Source organism: Phragmites australis, chromosome 17 (genome assembly GCF_958298935.1).
Source record: "Phragmites australis chromosome 17, lpPhrAust1.1, whole genome shotgun sequence".
NCBI lineage: Eukaryota > Viridiplantae > Streptophyta > Magnoliopsida > Poales > Poaceae > Phragmites > Phragmites australis.
The window spans coordinates 23978499-24002804 of NC_084937.1; the positions used below are offsets into that span (position 1 = coordinate 23978499).

Genomic DNA, 24306 nt, shown 5'->3' on the forward strand with positions numbered 1-24306 from the left:
AAAAAGCTCCACTCTCCAGAATCATTTTCTCTGCGGCCCCGGCCCATCTACGCTCGCCCTGGCCCACAGGGTTGCAGGCCCCATGTGAACCCAGTCGGTAGAAAAATAGCTTCCCTTCCTCTCAAAAAGTAAAAAAGTTTCCCTGCGCGTTGGGCCCAATGCGTGCGTTGGTCAACATGTCAGTGACGTTTAGCAGCCGTGCTATGCCGCCTCACTGCGCTCCTCCGGCACGGCCGCACGGGACGTTTACCAACAAGTCTCCGTCGACTGTCAGGTGAGTACTAATAAATTTTTATGAGTATATTGTAGTAGAAAATAGTGTCCAAAGGGATATGTTTAAAATCTTCTCGTGTCCAAAACGTTAAGTGTTTTGACCGGAGCGAGTAATACTTACATTGTAAATTATATAGCTCAAAGTAGGAAACTTTTCTTACTTTACCTAGAATTGGCGCAGCATCACACTTACAGCACTACAGGCTACAGCCACTCTCTGCACCATACAAGTCTGCTGTGTTCTAGGTTTACTGAATTTCTCTTTTTAAGAGTTAAGTATTATCTCCATTCTCTTTTACTTATTATTTAAAACATCGATACAATCCTCAATAAATATATTTAATCATGATTTTTGATAACTATTGGTAAAAGTTGATAAAATTTAGATGATGTTAAAGTATTTTTCATAACAAATTTACTGCTATTATTTTAATGAGACAAATCTTAATAATTTTATGTATATTAGTAATTAAAAAATTTAAAATCTAACTGTATGTATTTTAGAACGACATTATTTAAGAACAAAGATAGTAAGTAGTCTTACGGATCCTTAAACTACTTCAACTTTAACCGACGATATATGTATATGGGTACGTAAACTGCTCATATGAAAAATCATATAATTGGACTAGCGTTGAACAATAACTTCAATGCATTATTGCTTAATTGTGAAACTCGAATCTTATATAATTAGATTAGCCTTGCAAAATAATTTCAATGCATAACTCTAATCTCCACGCCAAATTACCAGAGACTCCGCCGCATATATAAACCGAACCCAATTCCCACGACCGAACGGAACCGGGCACCGCCATCACCGCCGCCACCGCCGCCGCAATCCCGATTCCCACACACGCCTCTCTCCTTCAACCCCAATCGAAAGCACCGCCGAAACGAGTCCACTAGTGGTGCTCGCCCTTGATCTGGCTGCGGTGGCTGGACCGCCCCCTGCTGCCGCCTAACCACACCTCAGAGCTCGCAGAAGAATCTTTAATGGCGTCGGAGTCGCATCGCCGACCATAGGAGCCTGAGGTGCCGAGGCGACCGCTTGTCACTTCGTGGACAGGCTGCTCGTCTTTTCGCGGCGCATTGTGTTGTCTTGATATATGCACTCGGCGCCGGAGATGAATGACCGAGCTCGGAGGCCGGCGGCGGCGGCGGCGCACGGCGCGAAGGCCGCCCCGAAGAGTGACAGAGTATGTGCTTCGTCAATCTCTCTCAGTTCTTTGCGTGCTCTGTTTTTGCCTTCCCAATTTGGACTATGGAGTAACAGAAAGCTCGCGCCTTTCGTGGAATTAGCGTTCAGGAGGGTGACAATGTGCTGTAATTTCTCCGTTTCCGCAACCAATTATTGGTTTGTTGCTGTGGTTGGCGACCTTGGCGTCTGTTCAAGTCGGTCGTTCGAACTACATGCTCGAGATTTTTCTCTCTTCCTTCTGGGTTTTGGAGCTCATCCCCTGGTTCTTTCGTATCGTATCGGTCGTCATCTGCGCACCGTTTGTCAGCAATTGGTTGCCGTGTCGATACTTTTTGTACGACGACTTAATTAATGTGGAAAGAGTACAACGATGTACAGTGTCATCTGATGTTCTTGCGAGCTAAGAATGGCTGGTGACCTGGTGGTGTTTATGACAAGATCTTGACGCGGGTTCATAGGTCTCTGGCACCAGTTGCTTTGGAGAGCTACTCGCATTGGGCTGGACGCTGGAGTAGCATCTCTCTTTAGTGCTCCTGAGGCCCATTTCTTCTTTATCTTTATCTTTCGGAGCAGAGGAATCTGCGCTTTGCTTCCGTTAGTAACCCTTCTTTCGCAGCTAAATGAGGCCTCTTTTCCCCTTTTAATGATGTTGTTTGCGCTCAGGTGAGGGAGAAGGATCCGAGGAAGGCCACGATGCCGGTGAAGGAATCGGCCAACGCGGCCACCAGGGGCGTCAGGAACAGAGTTCAGTCGAGGAGAGAGTGGAAGCTTGCGCTGCAACAAGATGTACCTCGAATTCTATGCCTCGATTCGTCGGGTTCAATTGCTTCCTGTAGCTCGTTCTGACGTTATGCGGTGCTGAATTCCAGGTCGAAAAGCTGAAGAAGAAGCTGCGTCACGAGGAGAACGTCCACCGAGCTCTAGAGAGGGCGTTCACGCGGCCGCTCGGAGCTCTGCCTCGCCTGCCGCCGTATCTACCGTCTCAGGTTGGCGCCGCATCTGCATCTGCATTCTGTTTTAAAAGATTTGCTTGTTCAATTCTGAATCGACTCTTTATTTCCTCTGCATTGTGCTGTGAAGACGCTAGCTCTCCTCGCGGAGGTGGCGGTGCTGGAAGAGGAGGTCGTCCGGCTGGAGGAGCAGGTGGTCAATTTCCGGCAAGGGATCTATCAGGAGGCGATCATCTTCTCCTCCGCCAAGAACACACACGTCCCCGGCGGCGAGGGTCCCGTGCCGGCGCAGCTCATGCCGTCGGGCCCGGTGCCGAACTCAGAGGTCTCTCCGTCCGCACGCCAAGGTTCAGACCATCCTCCCGCTCGTCCGTCAATGAACAACGGAGTCGGGAGTGGGAAGCAAACAGCAAGAAAGCCCGTCCCTTCTTCGCCGAGCCAAGACGACCGCTCCGGCGAAGGGAAAGAGAACCAGTCGTGCAGCAACACGTCGGGCAAAAACTGCCGGCAGACGCCATTGCAGCAGAAGGCGCCTAAGTCCAGGGCGCCAACCGCAGTGGCACCTGACAAACGCAGGGCTACTCCTGCTCAGGTAAAACAGTAAAACACCTTTTCTTTTCTACCGTGTTTCAGAGTTGCCACTGTCACTTGATTGGTGTTTTGATGCGCTTTGGATCTTCCATGCAGACAACGAGTGCAGCGCCTGACCGTAAAAGACCTGCAGAAGCTGCCGGCAGCAACCCTGACAAAGCGTCCCAGGTCGACTCGACCGTGCCGAACAAACTGTCGGAGGAGCTGCTGAGGTGCCTGCTGACCATCTTCTCGCAGATGGGCTCGGCAGCCGGTGGCCAAGGAGACGAGGAGCAGCAGGCACCGTCCCCTTCGGTCTCAGGCTCCAGCGAGAGCTTGGAGGACGCGTACCCGCAAGACCCCTACGGCATCCTTGAGCTGGGCGCAAGGGACATCGGCCCGTACAAGCGGTTCCATGTGGTCGACGCCGCTTCGTTCGATCGGAACGCGCTGGCCGGTGACACGCTTCTTTCCCGGAGATTGAAGTGAGCAGTGTTCTTGTTATCGCAGCTGATAACATTATTGTAAAGCTAGATTTGGCTGTTTCACTTAAGCATGCATGCTGATCGAAATGGCTCTGGCAAATCTGCAGGGCCTTGCTGCGAAGGTTGTCGTCGGTTGACCTGGCGGGGCTCTCGCACCAGCAGAAGCTGGCGTTCTGGATCAACAGCTACAATTCCTGCATGATGAACGTAAGCTGTCACTCATGATTGTGGTCGCCCTTTGGTTCTCTAATTCAGCAACATCATTATATCTTAGGCATCTTTCCTGTTGTGATGGTACGGGATCACAATACATTAAATGAGTGTATGATGAAATTAAAATTTATTGGTCCCTTATACTAGAGGGGCTATACATCAACCATCCCGGTCTACATTACAGGAGTGTTCATGTTTCAAGAATTTCACTGTACTAGTACACGTCATGTAAATATAAGATTTTACACTTATATCCCTGTATCTATCTTCGATCGGTGAGACCTTCGGTACACTAGATCTTCGTCCCCGTGTCGCCGCTACCCTTAGGCCTTTGGCAGCCGAACCTCCGAGTCTTCCTCATGCTTCGTTCCTGCGGGCTCCCATGTAGGCTTTGTTCCCTCGTGCTCCTCGCTCCACATTAGCCAAACTTTTGAGCTGGTTGGCTCCTTCCGTGATCTTCAACCTCCTACAGGTTTGGCTTTTAGGCTCCTCGCTCCTTAGCCATTCTTCTCAACGAAAATGATAGCGTTACGAATTGCTTCCCATCTATCGGGTTGGCTGAGACCAGCCGAAGTCTAGGGGGTTGATGGGTACCATTTCCCCAACATTTCCGTTATCAGGAAATTTCATTTTGATGATTGTTAATTACACATGCCTTATTGCGCTCTAATTTGATATAGCCACTGTATGCTGTTTTTTTAAGCTCATAACTTTGATTATCATATAGCACTACAGCCTGGACAGTTTTGAGGATGCGTGTTCTTGAAGTCTGAACATAGCCACGTTGGTGTACTATTACTGCTATAGGTTGTTCGTCATTAAATTTTGATGTACTGCAGGCGTTCCTGGAGCAAGGGATACCAACTAGCCCCCATATGCTTGTGGCCATGATGCCAAAGGTACCACCGCATCACTTCACCTCCCCCTTCCAGATGCACAAGGAATCAACTGTAACCATCCTGGCTCTAACGAGAGTAATCTGCGATCCTTTTTTTTAGGCGGCAATAAACGTTGGTGGGAGCACGCACAGCGCCATGTCCATCGAGCATTTCATCCTGAGGTTGCCCTACAGCGTGAAGCAGGTAAGGACCTTGTCGTCGTCAACGATGCCGCCATGGCGTGCAGTGAACTGGACTGCATTCGCGCACTGAACGTACGACTTGTGATCGAGCAGGAGAATCCGGAAGGAACGAAGGGCGACGACGTGACGGCGCGAGGAGCTTTCGGGCTGGAGTGGCCTGAGCCCCTGGTCACCTTCGCGCTGTCCTGCGGGAGCTGGTCCTCCCCTGCCGTAAGTCCATGGTTACGAACGACAGCAACCTTCGACTGTAACATGTAACGATGTTGGTGATGTTTCTTCTTCTTCGCTGAAGGTGAGGGTGTACACGGCGGCCCGCGTCGAGGAGGAGCTGGAGGCGGCGAAGAGGGACTACCTGCAGGCCGCCGTGGCTGTGTCGACGCCGGGAAACCTCGCGGTCCCGAAGCTCCTGCATTGGTACCTGCTCGATTTCGCCAAGGACGTGGACTCCCTCATGGACTGGGTCTGCCTGCAGCTGCCGACCGAGCTGCGGCAGAAGGCGATGCGGATCGTGGAGGACGGCAGGCGGGCGGGCGCCGAACCGCGGCGCATCCAGGTCCTGCCGTACGAGTTCAGGTTCAGGTACCTGCTGGCCTCATGAAGCACGCTGTCACGACTAGGAGGTGTTTTGTAGTTTGTACACAGGTTTGCAATAAAGGCTAGATTGTTGTGATGCAATTTGGCCTTTGTAAAGTGTCACACTCGATTTTCAGAGAACAAATCAGATGTATTCTATATGTATGTCAGGATTAAGTTTTCATACACGTGGTGATTTTATAATTGATAATATAACAGTGTCGTTACACAATGATAAGATTCATTAAAAAAGACACGTATGTCTTAAAGAAAACACTACGATAACTACTAGTGATAGCGGATCTTCCATCCAACCACAAGCGTTGTCCGGGGGAGCACCAACCTACGACATGGTCTTTAGGTCGACATCTTCTTCCTCCTAGTACTCAGCCCCATCGGCCGTGATGTCCTCAAAATCCTCACCTTCTAAGCAGCATCAAGAGGTTGAGAGAAGGCAAGCGTGAGTACATGGAGCACTCAACAACTGTGGGAAAACATGACATGAAGGATTAAGCCAAGAAAAGCTTAACTCAGATTTACTGCATCTATGCCAATTTAATATAGGACTCAAAAAGATATAGCAATCCTATTTACTATGTGTGATGACCTCAACATTAAAAGAACAGCTCATCGGATTCCATCAGACTACCAAACTCACCAGATATTCCATATCCAGATACCAACTCATCGGAACACCACTCGACTACCCAAAACTAACCATCCAAGATCTCTCACTAATCATGAAAAAGTTCAAGCCCGCTCTTGACCGTGAGCACGGTTGATCGATCAATTTTATACTCTGCAGAGTTTGCACACTTTACCCACAAGTCGTGATTCCTGTTTTGCTTCACATTTCCGAGGTGTAAAGTCGGGATCTCACTACAAGGCCTTTACAAAGCGTCTCCAAATCTATATGCACCAACTAAGATTTCACCGCTAACAGGAATTCCATCCGCTGCAAAGGCCTTCTCTTGTGCCACTCAACCATCCACTGGTGCATACAGAATAAAGAGGACATCTAATTAATTATCCAGGTCGTACCCATATAAGCCTTGTGGTTGCACTGTTCTGTCGGGTTACAGGCTTCACAAACCAGTCCTTAGGATTTATAGCAGGTACTTGCACATCACCCAATGCGCACACAGCAGCCATACCAACCAAGCCAACCTGCCTAGATCCATATGATCAAAGTTGCTACCAAGATTACCCAATCTGATTCATGTTGTTTAGACCAATAACCAGATTAACATTTACCCCACCCGACTTAACAGCACAACTAATTATTTCTACTATTGACACTCAAACTATAACATATGCGACAAGGACAGTAAAGGAAGTACTAGTAAACCCTAAACATGAGATTCATATTAACAAGTATGCATCTAGAAAAATAAAAGATACACTTTCCTACAATGGGACTAATGTGATCAAGGACACTTTCCTTCAATCGTGGGTTGCTCAAACTCCTCGAAAGTCTGGTCCTGGAGGTTCATGAATTGCTCGTCTCCTATTGCAATCGCGCACACCGAAATAAATAGTGATAAATATCTACGAACAGTACACCAAACAGTAGCAAGACACTATAAAAAGATTACTACCGGATAGTATTCGCTGCTATGATCGCGGGAGTGCAAGAATCGTCTAAATCGGAGCTCGTATGAAAAAGTTATGAGGGTTTTAAGCTACAGGGGTTTTTCTGAAAAAGAACATGGGCTAATTTGGAAAAATAAAAAGTTTTAGGGACTTATTTGTAAAAATATAAGGGCCTATTTGTGAATAAATAAAAGTTTAGAGGGCTAAAAGAGAAATAACAGGGACTGGAAAGGGTCTTTTTGTGAAAACTGAAAAGTTTGGGGGCCTATATGTAAAATTACCTATTTAAAAGAATTAACATATTAATTTTTATTTAGAAAACCTAATTATGACATCAGCATGACGTCAGCACGCTGACGTGGCTGCTGAATCTGTTCGGTTGGCTGACATGGTCGTGCCATGTAGGACAAAAGCGTCCGTGTGGCCCGCAGACGTGGCATGGCTAGCTGACTCGGATTACCACGTCAGACAAAATGATGATGGTGCGGCTTGCGTGGGTGCTGACTGGGTCTATGGTCCCATGGACCAGCTGAGGTGGCATGGTCCACCGGTCCATGGTGGAACGAAGGGGTACGGTTTTCGCCCGATCTAATCTGGGCCATCTACGCAAGATCGGACGGCTGAGGGAAGGCTCACCTGGGCTCCACCTAGGATCGATGATGACAGCGGCTCGGGGACGACGGAGGATCACCGGAGAAGGGGATCGCGCGGAGAGGCTCGGCGACAGCGAGGGAGGCTCGGCGGAGTCACGGGAGCTCTCGGGTGGTTAAAATCCGATGAGATTTTGGGGCTTGGGCGCGGTGGAGTACAAGGAAGCGTGGAGAGGGATTCGATTTGTATTTTATAGCCGCGGGCGGGGCAGCGGTTACGGGATCCATGGGCGTGGGTGGAGACGAGGGCGCCAATGGTTTCGGCCATGCTGTTGCGGCGCTGCGCCGAGCGCAGGAGCGGTTGCGGAGACGGGCGTCGCATAAAGTGTAGGACTGAGAGTAAGGACTATAGGAGTGAATAGACGTCTCAATAAGTTTTTTGCAAAATGGATGATCTTCTTCTATTCGATCATCTAACGCACATCAACAAGAGAATCATAATAGAACGCAACACAAATACGATGCAGAAAAACTACACCTACACAAAAAGTCTGGAGACTCCGGAGAAAGATCAAAAATCAAACTTGAAGATCAACAAAAAAGTGGGTCTCATGGTTGGAATCGAACATTAGCTTTCACACTAAACCAATCCATGACTTAACCCCACATAAAGGTTGAATCTTGAAAAATGATCCCTCAAGTATCAAAAGATGAACATCGGGTGAAGAAGATATCTAAGATGATAGTCTAAAGGCAAGATAATTTAAGACCCTATCACATATACATGTGTATGTGAATTTTATGTCTTTAGTATTAAGAAGAACAATCTTTCAAGATGTTAAAATTTCAACTAAAAAGAAAAACGAAAATCAACACCGGAGAGAAAAAACTTACACACAAGGCAAGAGAACCAAGAGAGGGAATCCAGAAGGAGGGGAATTCAAGCATATGTAACAAAATAAACTTCATTACTTAAAAAGGTCAGCCCTATTTTAGATATATTATAAAGATTTTTCTTTCAAAACTCTCACCTATTACATAGACTAAGCACTCATACTACTCTCCTCTAAAACCCTAGTACAATACTCTCATATGAGTGGCACAAGTATCTCAAATAGTTTTTTCATCCTCTCCCATACCCCTATCCCTCTATTTATAGTCCTAGTAAACTTGATCCCTAAGTTTCCTAGCTTTTTCCCAAAATACATCTCTCTTGTAGTACACTCCGACCTACCAACAAGGGCATTTTAGTTTATTTTCTTCTTCATTGATTGGACGGACTCGGCACCTTCACGACTTGGCTTTGCATTGATGCAAGCTTTACGATGGTGCCACATACTCCTCTAGTTCTCCTAAGATTTTGAAGACAAACCGTAAATCCCTAGCATGCTTCTCAAAGCATGACTAGTCGTCACATGCTTCCACCTAAAGTAAGCGCTCTGATGATAACGTGCGTCCTCCGTCTTACGATTTTGACCACCGGTAAGTCTCTCCCGCTCCAAATCCCTCGAGTCACCTTGTCACTTGCATCGGCATCCCCTTCGCTTGACTTTGTCAACACGCTGTCTTCATCATTCGTTTCATATTTTGCTTGAGAATATTTCATCCTTGCTCACAAGAAAGAAAACCCAAGAGTAGCGCGAGAAATCATCAATAATGGCAAGAACATACCGCTTTCCACCCGCCGAACACACCCGAGAAGAACCAATAGTGTCCATATGGAGAAGTTCTCCCTATCATTCAGTCATCACCAGATTGACTGGTGGATGGGTGGCAGTGAGCATCTTTCCATACCGACAAGGAGCATAAATAAGATTCTTCTCAAACTTGAGGTTGGACAATTCTTGGACCAAGCCTAAGGCACTCAAACGAGTAAGAAAATCAAGGTTTATGTGCCCTAGTCTCCTATACCACATTAAAAGCTCAAAAGAAGGTTGATCAATCAAATAACGAGAAGAACCAAGAGACTTAGAAAATCAGCTCTAAAAACTCTCACAACTCGATTAATCTTGTAAATCAAAGCGCTAGAAGAATCGAGAACTCGAGAAGTATCGCAATTGAAATGCACTTCCAAGTCCTCATCCAACAACTGAGATACAGGAGAATGTTGTATCACAGACTCTTCACCAAAGATACATCCTCGAGAGTGCAACTCTCATTCACGCTTACCATACCTTTGGCTTTCACCCTTCCTTTCCGATTATCCCCGAATGAGATGTACTCATGTCGTTTCACAGGGGCGAGGCTAGAGAACCATGATGAATCTCTGGTCATGTGGCGCGAACAACCGGAGTCAATGAGCCACTTATTCTCCAGACCTCTGCCTGCCACCTACATATGAGAAGAATAATAGGTGGATGTCTTAGTACTGGGGTTAGTCAAAAATCTCTTATGAATCCAATACTAGGTCATCCGCCCTGAAGTAGTAAAAGCAAGTACAGATAAAACATGTCTAGTATGCTTAGGGTGAGTACCACAATGAGGAAAATGTGGTCTGTCAAAGCGTTGGGACTCAAAGCCTCTTACATGTGGATCAAAACCATACGAGTCATGGAAAAAATCCATGTCAGGAATCACCTCTAGAAAGAGACTGAAAAACGGTAGGCACTCGTGAGTGAAAATGAAGAAAAGTCTCATGTACACCAACAGAGGGGCGGTACATATCCCAAGGGCTTCACTCCCACTCACGCCGCTCATCTCTCCTACGGTGAAAGCAAAACCCAACCAAGTGACCCTCTCTATGGCAGTTGGTGCAGTGGTAGTGTCTCTTGGAAACTCGTGTGTCGAGCACTTGGGCTCTCTCACATGCTCTCTGATCTTAGGCTATGGAGCTCTCTTAGGTTATGGTGCGGGTTTCTTTTTTATGGGTTGAGGAATGGATTTCTTGATGGGTTATGGTGTGTCATTGATTTTGAACTTCTCAGCTTCTAGGGCAGTAGCTGTGGTGAACATAGTCTTACTCTCCCCACTGTAAACCACCATCTCAAAACCTAACCTAAGAGCCAAACCCGTCTTGTCAGCATATATCTTGGTCTTAGCCAAGATCAAATTTATTTTCTCTTTGCCCTCTGAGCACTTCTCCACCAAAGAAAGGAGGTACTCATTTTCAGTCAAAAGCTTTTGAACTTGCCCTCTAATCCAGCTGAGTTTAACCTAAAAGATGGTGCAGGTGGAACAATTTGGCTGCACATCCTTATAACTCACAACACTCTCCAATCTAGACTCTAGCTCCTTCAGATGCTTGTCTTTCAGTTCAACATCCTTTACAAGCAAAGGGCAATTCTTATAAGCACCTAAGAGAGTAGACCTAGACTCCTCCTCACAGAGCTTCTTTTCGGCACTCTTAAGCCGACTGACGACTTGAGCATGCACATTATGAAGCTCAGCAAGTTCAACCATGACAATCAGGCAACTCTCACACTCCTCAACATCAGGTCTAGACCTAAGCAATATAAGTTCAGTAGAGATAGGATCGTACTTAGGCTTAAGATCCTTCAACTCACGCACAACTTTCTTAAGTAACTTATCCTAACTAACGAGATCATTATTCAAGGTATCAACTTGGATGAAAAGTTGATCGTAGGAAGATAATACCTCAGAAAGATCTAGCTCGGGGTCGCTGTCGTCGTTCGCCATGAAGCAGAGGTTAGTGAAGTCCATGGCCTTCATCTTGGTCTTTGCTTGCAGTTCATTCTCCTCTGAGCTCTCCTCCGAGCTAGAAGAGGTGTCGATGTCGCTAAGAGCTGCCACAACCGCTCTAGAAGCCGTTTTGATCGCCTTCTTAGCCATCTTGTCCTGTTTCTTCTTGAAGAAGGGCTTCTTGTTCTTCTTCTTGTGCTTGTTGTAATCGTGGTCATCGTCCTCCCCCTTCTTGAGCTTAGAGCAATCCGTCTTGAAATGGGTAGTGTCACCACACTCAAAGCAGACACGAGAACCACCCCTTCTCCGGTCTCGGCGATTGTTATAGAAGCGGGTGAACTTCTTCACAATCAGCGCAAGGTCCTCATCATCCAACGCGTCCACGTGCTCATCTGTGACAGAAACTAAGGAAGACAAAGCAAATCCATTGGATGAAGTGTTAGCATAAGAAAAACCAGCTACAAACTGATTGCCACCAGCAGGTCCAGAAACAAACGCCATGTTCTGAGGTAGGGAATTTTCGAGACCGATCTGAGCCGCCTTGGCTATCTCAGTGGACTTGAGCTTGCTGAAGAGCTCATCACAAGTCAACGTGTCATAACTTGGAGACTCTTCAATACTCGAGATCTTCACTTCCCATATACTACGGTCAAGAGCATATAGAAGATTGATCACTCACTCGTGATCAAAATAGGGTAAAACACCAGTTGATCGAAGATCGCTAACAATCCCATCAAAGTGAGCAAACATCACATCCAAAGACTCTCCGAGGCCTTGCACAAACATTTGATATTCTTGGTTGTATGTGATTTTGCGTCTAGCATTAATGTGATTAGTGCCTTCATTAAAGACACTCAGAGTATTCCAAATCTTCCGGGCAGTACGAAGGTGCTAGACCCTGTCAATCTCATTCCAACTCAGGCTAGTGAACAAAATATTTCTGACCTTGTTGTTGACCTCATACTGTTCGATTTGAACCTAAATTATGTGTAGTTAGAATCAAATACTTCCTATATTGCACTTCCTTGACTTAGAAGATTAGCCTCCATACGCACCTTCTAATATGAAAATCACGCCCATCAAACAGTAAAATCTTCTCACTTCTCTCCATATCGCCTATAGATCACAAAACTGGTTAAGGTTAACAAGTGATCAAACCGACTCTAATACCAATTGTAGGATCGAGAGTGGCGACTAGAGTGGGGTGAATAAGCACCTCAACAAATTTCTTGCAAAATTAATGATATTTTCCTATTTGATCACCCAACGCACACCTATAAGAGAATCATAATAAAATGCAGCACAAATACGCAGCAGAAAAACTACACCTACCTAGAAAGTCTGGAGACTCCAGAGAAAGATCAAAAACCAAACTTGAAGATTCAACAAAAAGTGGATCTCATGGTTGGAATCGAACACTAGCTTCCACAGTAAACCAATCAATGACTCATCCTCACATAAAGGTTGAATCTTGAGAAAAGATCACTCAAAGATCAAGAGATGAACACCGGGTGAAGAAGATCTCTAAGATGATAGTCTAAAGGCAAGAGAATTCAAGACCCTATCACATATGCATGTACATATGAATTTTATGCCTTTAGCATTAAGAAGAATAACCCCCAAGGTGTTAAAATTTCAGCTCAAAAAGAAAAACGAAAATCAACACCGAAGAGAAAAACTTGCACACAAGGCAAGGGAACCGAGAGAGAGAAACTAGAAGGAGGAGAATTCAAGTATATGTAACAAAATAAACTTCATTACTCAAAGAGATCAGCCCTGTTTTAGACGAATTACAAAGATTTTCCTCTCAAAACTCTCACCTATTACATAGGCTAAGCATTAATCCTCCTCTCCTTTAAAACCCTAGCATAATGCTCTCATATAGATGGCAGAAGGGACTTAAATGACTGATTCATCCTCTCCCATACTCCTACATCTCTATTTATAGGCCTAGTAAACTTGATCCCCAAGTTTTCTAGCTTTTTTTTTTCCAAAATACCACTCTCTTGTAGTACACTCTTACATACCACCGAGGATATTTTGGTCTATTTTTTCCATTCATCAGACGGCCTTGGCTCCTTCACAACTTGACTTTGCCTCGATGCAAGCTTTTACAATGGTGCCATGTACTACTCTAACCCTCCTAATATTTTGAGGCCAAATCGTGAAACCCTAGTATGCTTCTCAAAGAGTGACTAGCCGCTACTTACTTTCACCTGAAGCAAGAGCTCTGATGATGACGTGTGTCCTCTGTCTTACGATCTTGACCGCCGGTAAGTCTCTCCCGCTCCGTCACTTGCACCGGCATCCCATTCGCTTGACTTTGTCAACACGCCGTCTTCACCCTCTATTTCATGCTTTTCTTGACCTTCATGTGTACAGTTAGGATCACCATTGACTCCGTTCGGCCCTCCTTGATTGTCCGGCACCAAGCACCCGCTTAGCCCTGTCACCCGCCTTAGACAGCCAAGTTGCATCCGTCACCTGCACACCTTGAAACAGGCAAACATATTTCTCCACACTCTAAAACATCTCCAGGTCAGCACAAAATCAAAAACTTTAACTCAGAGCACATCCTACAGAAAACGTGAACACTGGATATTCCGGTATGTTCTACTCTTGAACACCGGACCATTCGATGAGTGTAATACTATCTGTTCCAGAAATTTTTTGCTCTTTGTAAGAAAAAGTCCGGTGAAATCTTCTGGTGATCTCATGTCCATCACCGGATAATCCAGCGTGTGCCAATTCACCGAACCTCCTTTCTGCAATATCTCTGCAACAAAAAGTCCAGCATATTCTTCGGTGTTCACAAACTCAACACCGGACTATCCGGTGTACATAATCAAACTTGGCACTAGAAATTTCCTCTTTACAGAAAATACTCCGACGTTCTCTAAGTCCATCACCGGACTATCCAGTGTTTGCTTTCATTTCTACTTCAGCACTAAAAATGTTTCAGTGCTTACTTCATCGTAACACTAGACTATCTGGTGTGGTAAAAAACCCACACACCAGATATTCCGGGGAGATATAATTTCCTGAACTCTAAAACAGTCTATTCCAATTCAAACTTTGATTAGCTATAAATAAAATCACATATAAACAAGCTTATTCCAACCAAAATTATTTCAAATCCAACGTTATCAATAACTTATAACACGCAAATCAAGATACATTTTAATTTAGTTTTTTTATAAAGGAGAGAGAGAAAATAAAAGCTTCTGATTTGAGAATTTGAGATAGTTGCTTGTGCTTGGAAGGCATACTGCTGTGCTCTACAGTTTATTTGTAAGGTTGTCAGACTTGTTTTACATCAATTTTTTTTTTCTCGAGACTTTTATTAAAGACTTTTTAATGGAACGTATGAGACCGAGGTTCAAATCCCCACCGACTCTCTCAGCCCGCTTCTTCCATGGAGGTTTGCCATCGAGCTATAAGCTCTTCGCGGTTGTCAGATTTCTTGTTGCCAAAAGGCGGGAAAAGACGCCACTGCACGCTGTCGTGTCTCACTGATTAACCTGAACTTGCAGCTTTTGCCTTTTACCCTTCTTCCCGGTATGTTTCAGACTTGATGATTGAAACCACCGGTAAAATCTACACATGGCGACTAAAATGGCGACACGGTAAACCCCACCGTGCACCACACCCCCGGACCACACTTGGCAGTAGGGAGTAACCGTTTTGCTCTTTGTTCAGAGGCAACTGTTATTAACCGCAGTGCTTAGTGATTCCAGAACTTCCTTATCTTCTTCGTGCAGTGACCGTGACCGGCTAATCCCGCCGTCGTTAAGGGGGCAATTGGTTGCTCCTATGTTTGAACCTGTATTTGTGAGCTAGACTCATTTTGGTTAGGCGGAGTTTGTATAATAATAATTTATTTGGTTAGTTATACATGCTCAGTTTAGTTAAAAAGAGATTATGTTTAATTATCAGTATAAATATATGTTGTATAAGATTAAAATAAAAAATAAGTGTTAACATGTTTTATAATACTTAATTTATCATATTAAACCTTAATCTAATTTATAATATACTAATATGAGTTAATACCATAATTAGCTAAGTCAGACTTTCATCCTATAAGCCTGACTCTTAAAAAATATAATTAAAATTGGTTTACTAAGAGTCAGACTCGTACAATGATTTTACATCTTGTAAAGCTACCTCTAGCAGGATCGGTAAAGCCGATTCGTATCCCTGTGATGAGGTCTTTGCCGATCCAGCTGGTCCGTATCCATCTCTAGAGGAATCCATTTCGCCTGCTACAGGGAAGGGGGAGAGGAGAGAGGGACCGCATTTTTGTGGGAGAAGAGAGGATGTTGTATTATTATGCACAGCAGATCACCGTGGGTCCAAGGAGAGATTGAAAGTAATAAAAGATAGGAAATAGAGTGGCTGTTAAAGATGAAAAAATAGTGGATGCTGTAATAGTATTGGAGAATACTATAATAATATTATAAATAATAAATTTTTAAGTATCTATTAAAAATATAGCCTAAGTCAAACTTTAAAACTGATACAAACGACCAAACACTGGATAGTGAGCCAAGAAGCGTAGTCATTCGCAGCCCATAACTGACAGCAATGATATTCATAGCTACCTATAGGTCCGAGAACTGACAGCATGCTGTTGCAGGTCGCTTTTTCAAGGACAGACGGAATGACCTGCGTCGCCGTGTAGGGAGCAGCTGTAGAAGCCAGATTCGCTCAGTAGCCACTGCTCAGTAGCCACTGGTACTACCACTTGCCGCTTGCCGGAGCGTGCGTGTCCCTTTCCCAGAATCCCAGCGATCTCACACAGGCCAAACGCCATGCACCGGTGATCGTAGATTCTCGGCTCAAACCGACAATAAAAATGACGACATTATTGTCGGTTCTTGATCAAACCGTAACTATCTAGCACGCACGTACGCACGCGCAGCGGCGCAGGCACACCCTTGCCCCCGCTCATCTCTGAAACCCGCGTTTCTGTCTTCTTACCAGGCACTGAATCCGGCGCCCGTCCGTTCAGTCGTCGCTGCAGCGATGATGCGGCCTTCGTTGTCGCGTCGGGGAGCGGTAAAATTGGAGGCCCTGGAGCTTGCATTCCTGGCAATGGGCAGGCAGGGCAGCGACGCGTCCAGCCTGGTTGGGACGTCGTCTTGCGCGGCGGCGCCGTGTGGGGAGACTTGTATGATTGCCCTGTGTCCTGTGTGCAACCAACTGCCTACTCCTGCCTGCCACTCCGGCTGGTTGCTCTCAGGACAGCGAAAAAAATCGAAAGAAAAAACTCTGTCTGGTTCTCGGAGATCGGATCTTTGTGTGCGTGCATCTGTGATCTAGTACTAGAGCGGCACTGCCACCCGTGGTCATCCCGAGGTGAGGTGCTTGAACGGCAGTGCCGCTCCTTTTCTTTCGGAAAAAAGAAAAGGGAGACGAGGGGATCATGTTCCTGTAGTGATGGAATCATGGAAGAACTGTGGATCATCCTTTCGTCTTCAAACAAAAGAAAAGGAGCAAGGCAATCAATTGTGATCGCGTAGCTTTGTAGTGGCTATGATTAGCTCTAGCTAGGTGCATTCGTTCAAGCAGTAATAAAATTCGAGGAAGTAGTTTAGTAACACTCTTTACACTAGTATATTCATATACTCTCCCTGTCTCACAATATAAGTCCGTGATCAAGAAATGCGTAAATTCATGATATAAATACATCGAGATTGAGATAATCAAGAATGTAGTTATTGCCGTATTTCCTCCGTACCCTGTTTCAGCATTGTCAAAAGTGTACGAGTGGCTATAGCATATAATCCCATAGTGCTATGCATGATCTAATACTATAGTATATATATTTTTATTTAGGGCCGTTCGAACAAGCGTCGGCCCGTGACAGAACATTTCACTTGGAGGCCCAAATTTTCGGCCCATACGTGTGGATGGGCTAGAAATCTGAACTGAAATACAGGTCCATCCTTTTAGATGGGCTGAAAATTTGAGCCACCCAAACAAGGCCGGCCCAAATGTCCGGATGCAGCTCTCCGAAGTCCAAACGGCTTCAGCGGAGCTGCTGCAGTGCTGAATCTCGTTACTCGGATGCCTCCTCTCGTATTCACGTGACAGGAAAAAGGAAACACCCAATCAAAAAAAGAAATGGAAACCCAACAAATTTCCTCTGTTTCATAGCGTCGTACATTCCCGTTACAATTCTCTCACCATCCCCGAGAACTAAGCCTCGGCTTACATGATTATTGGAGCCTGGAGGTGATTGCACCCTCTATTCACTATGATCAATCTTATATTTATTTCTATGTATTTCATCAAGACGAAATTTTCTTTTAGTTATAAACGATGTATGTGTCGATAGTGAGATATTTACGTGACCTCGTCAAACTCCGTATCTCATTCTTCAGTGGACGTTACGTGGATACTTACGTGTAATAATATAAGTGTGTATATACATTTGTGAGTTGTAATAATGCTTCTAAAAATAAGAATATATCTCCATCCCCCACTAAGACGGGTGCGACATCGGAGTCCCACCATACCATGCCACCACTAATCTCACGTCCAGCAGCAATTCCAGGAGTGCTATCCAATCGCATTAGAACATCTTCAGCAGTCTCTTCATATTCCACACTCCATATTTTCATATAAAATATCATAAAAAAATTTCTCACTCTATATCTGTTTGACTATTCATATTCCATCCTCGTATTCCACTACTATGTATTTTAATAACATATTAACTAACTCTTCTACATTTGTCAGCTAACTCACCCAGCCACCCTCTCTTGTGCTGGCTCTGCATGCTCTCCAACTTCCACTAACAGACTCAATGCTTGTTTGCTCCGACTCGACGGTGGGAGACTTCTCAGCCTCTGCCGCCTTCGTGGCCTTCCTCTGCACATCGAGTGCCTCCTGCATCTTGGCACCGGCCTCATCAGCCACCTTCTTGACACGCTCTAGCTCCTTGAGAACTTTGCCATTTTCCTTCTCCTTCTCCACGAACTGTTCTTTCGCCTTCATGAGCTCTTCTTGAACCGCGGCAAGCTATGCCTGCAGCTCCCGAGGAGGAAGCTTTGTGGCCTTCCCTTGCTTTTGAAATCCATCAAAAAGCATTCAGAATTCCTAAAAAGAACGCAGCTTGATGGACTTATAAGCCGCGCGTGGAGCGCTCGGCGGTGTGCCATGAGCGGCAGTCGCATTGGGCACAGCCGGCTTGCGCGACTTGATGTCCTTGGGGTTCGGCGGCGTGCCCTTCTTCTCCGGCAGCTTGCCTTTGCACTTCACCTCGGTAGAGCCAGATCTACGGCACCAACAAACCAAACAACCATCAGATCAAGAAAGAAGAAACCATCATCTCTCCGTGCGTTACGCGCCTGCGGAGATCCACCTCGCGGAGAACTTGCAGTGATCGAGAACCGGAATGGAAAATACAAAATGGAGTGATAGAGCGCCGCCGCCCGATGGGAACCCGGCGGTGCCTACGCCTGGAAAACGGCAGCTCCATCCCAGTCCAACTGTGAGGGCTCGGGCCTCGGAATTCGGATGGTGGCACAAGCGCATCGGGAGAAGATAGCTAGGGATAGTGTGAGAAAAGAGGCATGCCAGATTTGGTGTGTGGGAGGATAAAGGCTGCTTCAAAATAGCGAGTCTGATGAAGTGTTTGTTGGAGACCGTTTTTATAAATTTTGTCTAGAGTGTAGCATAGAGGATGCGATGAAGACTTTGCTGAAGATGCTCTTAGTGCTTGACTCGATCTGGTGTCAACTTTGCAGCATGATACATATCATTGGTATGTGGCACTGTATAGAACGAAAGAAAAACCTAATCCTCTCCTTCCATAATAATGGCTCATCACAGCATGTACTATTGAGCAACAATTGAAAAGTATTGGTAACAACAAAATGAACAGTACACGTGCATCGCCATCTCGATAGATCGGTAGACATCTACAAATTGCACAAGAAAGCAATCATTTCTAGGTTTCACCTCACACTTTAGCATACTTGCCTAAGATCTATTACTATGTTGTCGTTCACTCAAGAACTTTTTTTTTTCCTTTTTGAGTTGCATTGGCTCAAGAACTAAGATCGAAAGGAAGGTTCTTTAATGTTCCATTGGTTTAGCTCCTATTGTGGGATCTCTGTCTACTTGAGTTTGAGTCTCATACTCGACACACTATTCATATTTCTCTAAGAATTAAATTTTAGGTAGAAAATAGTACATGTATATATAGTTGCGTTCAGTGGTAAAACGTGTTCTCACATTATCTAAAGATAGATTTATCCTCTTATTTAGATGTGTGTTAGAACATATCTATTTAGATGTATGTGGACGTGCATGAGTACATGTATGCATACTGGGAAAGGAAAGTTCATGTGGAAAGAACTTATGGGTCCACTGTAGGGAAAATGATCCTATTAGGTCATGTTTGTGATTTTGATGATTAATAATAACATAGTGAATAGGACAAACATGTTTGCCAAGAATATATGTTAGTTGGTCTCATGGATGCAATACATGAAGAAACCACCGAAGTCAGGATAAAGTTTGGTTGAATTAGAAAAAATTCCAAGAAAAATGAACTCATCAGATGGTTCGGTGTTCACATAGATGAACATACCGGAGCATTGTGTCCAGAGGTATTTGACCTCACCGGAAGGTCCGGTGCCAAGTTTTTGCTAAACATCGGAGTATTTCTTAGTGACACGTGTGCAAAATAGACACAAGTGGTACGTCGGATGATCCGATGCTATGAAAGTGCACACACCGGACAATGAACAGTGTAAGGAGGAAGAAGAAGCAGGAGACTCCACCGGATAGTTCGGTGATGGAGCAAGAGTACAACGGACAAATACACCGGATAATGAACAGTACAAAGAGGCAGACGAATCTCAAGCCATCGGATGGTCTGGTGATGAAGTTATATGTACACCAGAGCATATTTTTCAGAGAGGGTTGCATTTGGCTCAGATGGCTGAGGATTGCTCACCGGATAGTCTAGTGATGAATTGATAAGCACTGGAGAAGGCACCAGAGTAATTTACACAGAGAAGATGTTGGCTCGGATGGCTAAGGTATACTCACGGAAAGTCCAGTGATGAAGATGCAGTATACATCGGAGTGTCCGGTGTTCACAGTGGCTTGGGTGTGGTTTCAACGGTTAGCTTGTGAGAGTGTACTTACCGGATGATCTGGTATCAGTACTACTGTTCTCACCGGATTATCCGATGTTAATAGCTTTTCAAAGTCGTTGGGTTAACGACTAGTGCACGGGTTTGAGGCTATAAATACCTCTCCTCTTAGTCATTTGAAGGTGTGGCGTGCAGTTGGAGTCTAGAGCAGTTCATATACACATCCAAGCCACCAAAATACTTAAAGTGATCATCCAAGGCAGTTAAGCACAAGATTAGAGAGTGATTTGTGCTTATATGCCTAGAGAGTGTGTTGCTAGATGATTGCTGCCTAAAGAGTGGATCAAAGAGTGATCAAAGCTTGTATCAAGTGGTACGCTGACAGCTTGAATTCTTGGTGACTCGTCGTTAACTTGAGCCGGAGTTGCTCAAGCTTGTTGACCCCCGACTTGGTGTGGAGCGGCGACGAGAAGCATGTACGGGAACGTGAAGACCCTTACCTTGGAGGCTCAAGAGCCGTGATCGAGTGCCGACCGGGAGTATATCTTTTGTAGAGCTCCAACATGGACTAGGGATGGTATTCATGCTATCGATACTACAGGAAAAAATCTTTGTGCCAAGTTTACTCTCTCTACTTTATTTACGTTTTCATATTTATTTACTTGTAATTTACCTTCTTAGATATGTTGCAAATAATTTAATCGGTAGAGTAGATGCACTAAATAGACTTAGAGCACATTTAGATGAAAATTGATATAGTTTTATCTTATATTATTTTTAAGTCAAAATAATTCTAAATGCCCTAAATCACTCCTGCTAAAATGTCACCGATCCCTACAATCCAATACCGCCCAGTTGCTGATCTGTCCACCACTGCTCCAATAAGTGTTTGGCATGGACGCACGCAACGCAATCATAACTTCTCAACGGATGAAGCCCGTACGAAACAGGAAATTCCAACGAGCTATTTCCCAAAGGAGGATGAGCCCGGCGCGTACCGTCCGGCTGACAAGAGCAAACCAGCTAGAGCCGTACGTGCCGCAAGGGCAAACGCATCTCGCCAGCCGTGCCCCCGGCCGGCATGAGGGCATGCATACATTAAAAGAAGACCGGGGAGCACGTGTGGGGGCCGGCGGCGAGCTAGCGAGGCATGCAGGCGCTGGCACGAGCATATGCATGCACAGCGCACAGCACAGCCCTTCGAGAAAGTTGCAAGCACACTCAGGACACAGCATCACATGGTTTTGCTTCTCGCTTTGGCGATGGACGGATGGACCAGCTGCTAGAGCTAGCAAGCAACTCGTAAATCATTGCGGTTCGGTTTGGATCAGTTTGCTAGATGTGATCCATCGCTTTCTCGCCTCACCGAACATGGATCTTTCGCTGTCTTTCTTCCGTTCCTGATCTCTGATGCGTTTGTCAGAAACCTGTGCGCATTTGCCAGCTTGGATAGCCTAGTAGGTACTAGCAGAACGTAGTAACATGCATGGTTGAACTGCATGCGTTAGTTCTGAAGAACGAGATATGTTCAGGTACTGATATGTCGCTGCTGCTCTTCAGTTCCAGATGCAGATAAGAGTGGTTGAACTCGTCGGAAGGCATAATTGATAGCGAATGAGCTGAGGTAGCAACGAGACTTTACCAAAGAAAAGCGATCGCAGTGGGGACCTAGGCATTATACAAGAAGCGCTGGATCTCGGGCTGCTTTTGATTGCTTGGAAATATTAGTAGTTCTGTTAGATTCAGATTTCAGACTACAACCTTACTCTTTTTCATGCGTTCAGGTTAGTTTATCAAGTGACCAAACATCGTACATGCCTGCGCTTTTTCACAGAGCTATTGCTTTTCCATATGGTTATGCGATCAGGTGTAATTGCATATGTTGCCTCCATTGTCAATTATCCAAGCCTAACACGTGACCGAGTTACTTATCCATTGCCTCCATCTGTTACAAACAATGCAAGGAAAGGCGATGCAGAAACACAGTTCGCCCGGTCGATCTCACCATGCATGGTCCTGCCCGACTACGAGCAGTACCTACCTTAACTATCCGTCGAACACGCCATGTGCAGGCAGCATGCACACCCACGAATCCACAGCCGCAACCAGTGCACTCTCCAATAATTTGCCCGTGCTTCACCATACGCAAGAGATGACGAGACCACTAGCTCCCAAGTCCCAAGCCCCAAGGCGGAAGGCGCCATGGATAGGGAAATTGCATGCAAAGCCAGCTAGCTAAATCGCTACGCAATGAAGTGCCTCGATCGCTAACAGATACAGATTAGGAAATTATTGTACGTGAAGGACATATCTGCGTACATTGCGTGCATGATTGATTGATCTCAAAATTTTGTGATCCTGACACGCAGGCCAGATTGCTGATTACTGGATAGATGTAGGGCAAACTGCTTGCTGTCAGTTTCAAGGTTTGTGATTAGAATGAGGTTCTGAAGTGCAGAGAAGGGATGTTGCATGATCGGGAGAGTGGAGCTTCTAGGTAGCTAGTGAGCTAGCAAGCGCTGTTTGATATGGAGATGAAGAGAAACAACGAACAGAGCCCATGATCGAAACTTTCATGGTGATGGATGGAGGGACACATGCCAATAGAGAAAAGCAACCATTCCTCTATCCGGCACCATCCCAACTCCCAAGTGGTCCTTCCTACATCACCATCGATCCCATCGCCCTGCCATGATCCAAAAGATCCTTGTTGATAACAAACTGTTGGAGTTGATCTTGGACCAACGAGTTAACAGAACCGAGAGAGATATGAGGGGCGTGGGCCACCTAGCGCTGTGATGCAACCAACCAACGATGGTTGAGGTCCTGTTTCGTGTTACGCTAAAGATAAGGAGGAGCTGGCACCTCATGTGTGATTAGTTCCTGTGAGGTTTAGCCTTTCCTGGACACATCCATACGTGATCCACTCAATCATCAGGAGCACTGCAACAGAGCAAAGGCCGCTGCCAACATCGACCACGACTACACCTCGACGACCCCACGCGATGCATCAACCTCGCCCTCAACACTAACGACCACCGTGTGCTTGATTGCCTTCACCAACCTATCTGCAACATCTACATTAGCTCAAACGTCTACACCACAATTCACCCTAATGGCGTCATCCGGATCCAGTAATTCGTCATGCTTCTGCTAATGATGAGTGTTTGCTCCTAGGGTTAGCCTTTACATTGATTAGAAGGGGAATTAGACCTAACATTTAGTATCAGAGCCGTACTAGTCTCTAATCAAACCCAATTAGGTTTGCTCATATTGAATTATGACCGGATGATGAAAATTAATGTTTGGTTTAAGTGAATTAGCCATGTTCAAGTCTTATTATGCTTAGATTAGTACGATTATGTCATGTTTATGCATATATGCTTATGTTTTTACTACCTTTGATTATGATTAGACCCAAGTTCAGACCTAGTTAATGCAAAATTAAATGCAATTAGTCATGTATAGCTCTAATTAGCCTGGGATTAGGGCTTCTGGTTTACGATTCAATCTTTTTTAATACATGTGTGTGTTTATACGCTCATCGGCTCATTTTGAGCTCGGATGAGGTCAAGTCATGCTTGGATTTTGGGGAATTAGGGTTAGCTACGGTTAATTAGGGTTCGGACAACATAGAGAAGGAGGGGAAATCGAGGATTTTTTTTTTGAAAAACCTAAGGAGATCCCTCATCTAGAACCCTAATCCCCATCATTGCTCCTTCTCATGAACCTAATCCCCATAAACACCTGGATTAGAACCCAAAATCAAGAAAAGGTTATCTTTACTTACCTCTATGGATCATGTTGATGACGTCAGGGCCGTCGGATCACCATCTATTCTCTCCCCGGCTGTACGCCTCCTCCTTGATCTGTCTGTCACGTGCAAAGCTATCATGACCAATGTCTCCGTGGTGTAGTTGTTGCTTGCATGCTCATGTCAAAGCTCTGCCGGTGTTCTCCTTTCAACAGGCTCGATTGACCTTCATGGGTGCCGCCATCGAGTTGCTCGACGGAGCCGCACGTGA

General features: G+C 45.3%; 1 protein-coding gene across 2 annotated transcripts; it reads left to right on the forward strand.

Moving 5' to 3' along the window:
- The first annotated feature begins 1004 nt into the window (after nt 1–1004).
- LOC133897976 (uncharacterized) lies at nt 1005–5551 on the forward strand. Of its 2 annotated transcripts, none has more exons than XM_062338817.1 (10): nt 1005–1469; nt 2135–2257; nt 2341–2457; nt 2552–3013; nt 3109–3476; nt 3584–3683; nt 4529–4588; nt 4688–4771; nt 4864–4980; nt 5063–5551. In XM_062338817.1, the coding sequence occupies exons 1-10, from the start codon at nt 1380–1382 to the stop codon at nt 5366–5368; spliced, it is 1827 nt and encodes a 608-aa protein (XP_062194801.1). In that variant the 5' UTR covers nt 1005–1379; the 3' UTR covers nt 5369–5551. The 2 variants fall into 2 exon arrangements, with proteins under 2 accessions (XP_062194801.1, XP_062194802.1); XM_062338818.1 differs by lacking the exon at nt 1005–1469 and adding an exon at nt 1940–2065.
- Nucleotides 5552–24306: the final 18755 nt, after the last annotated feature.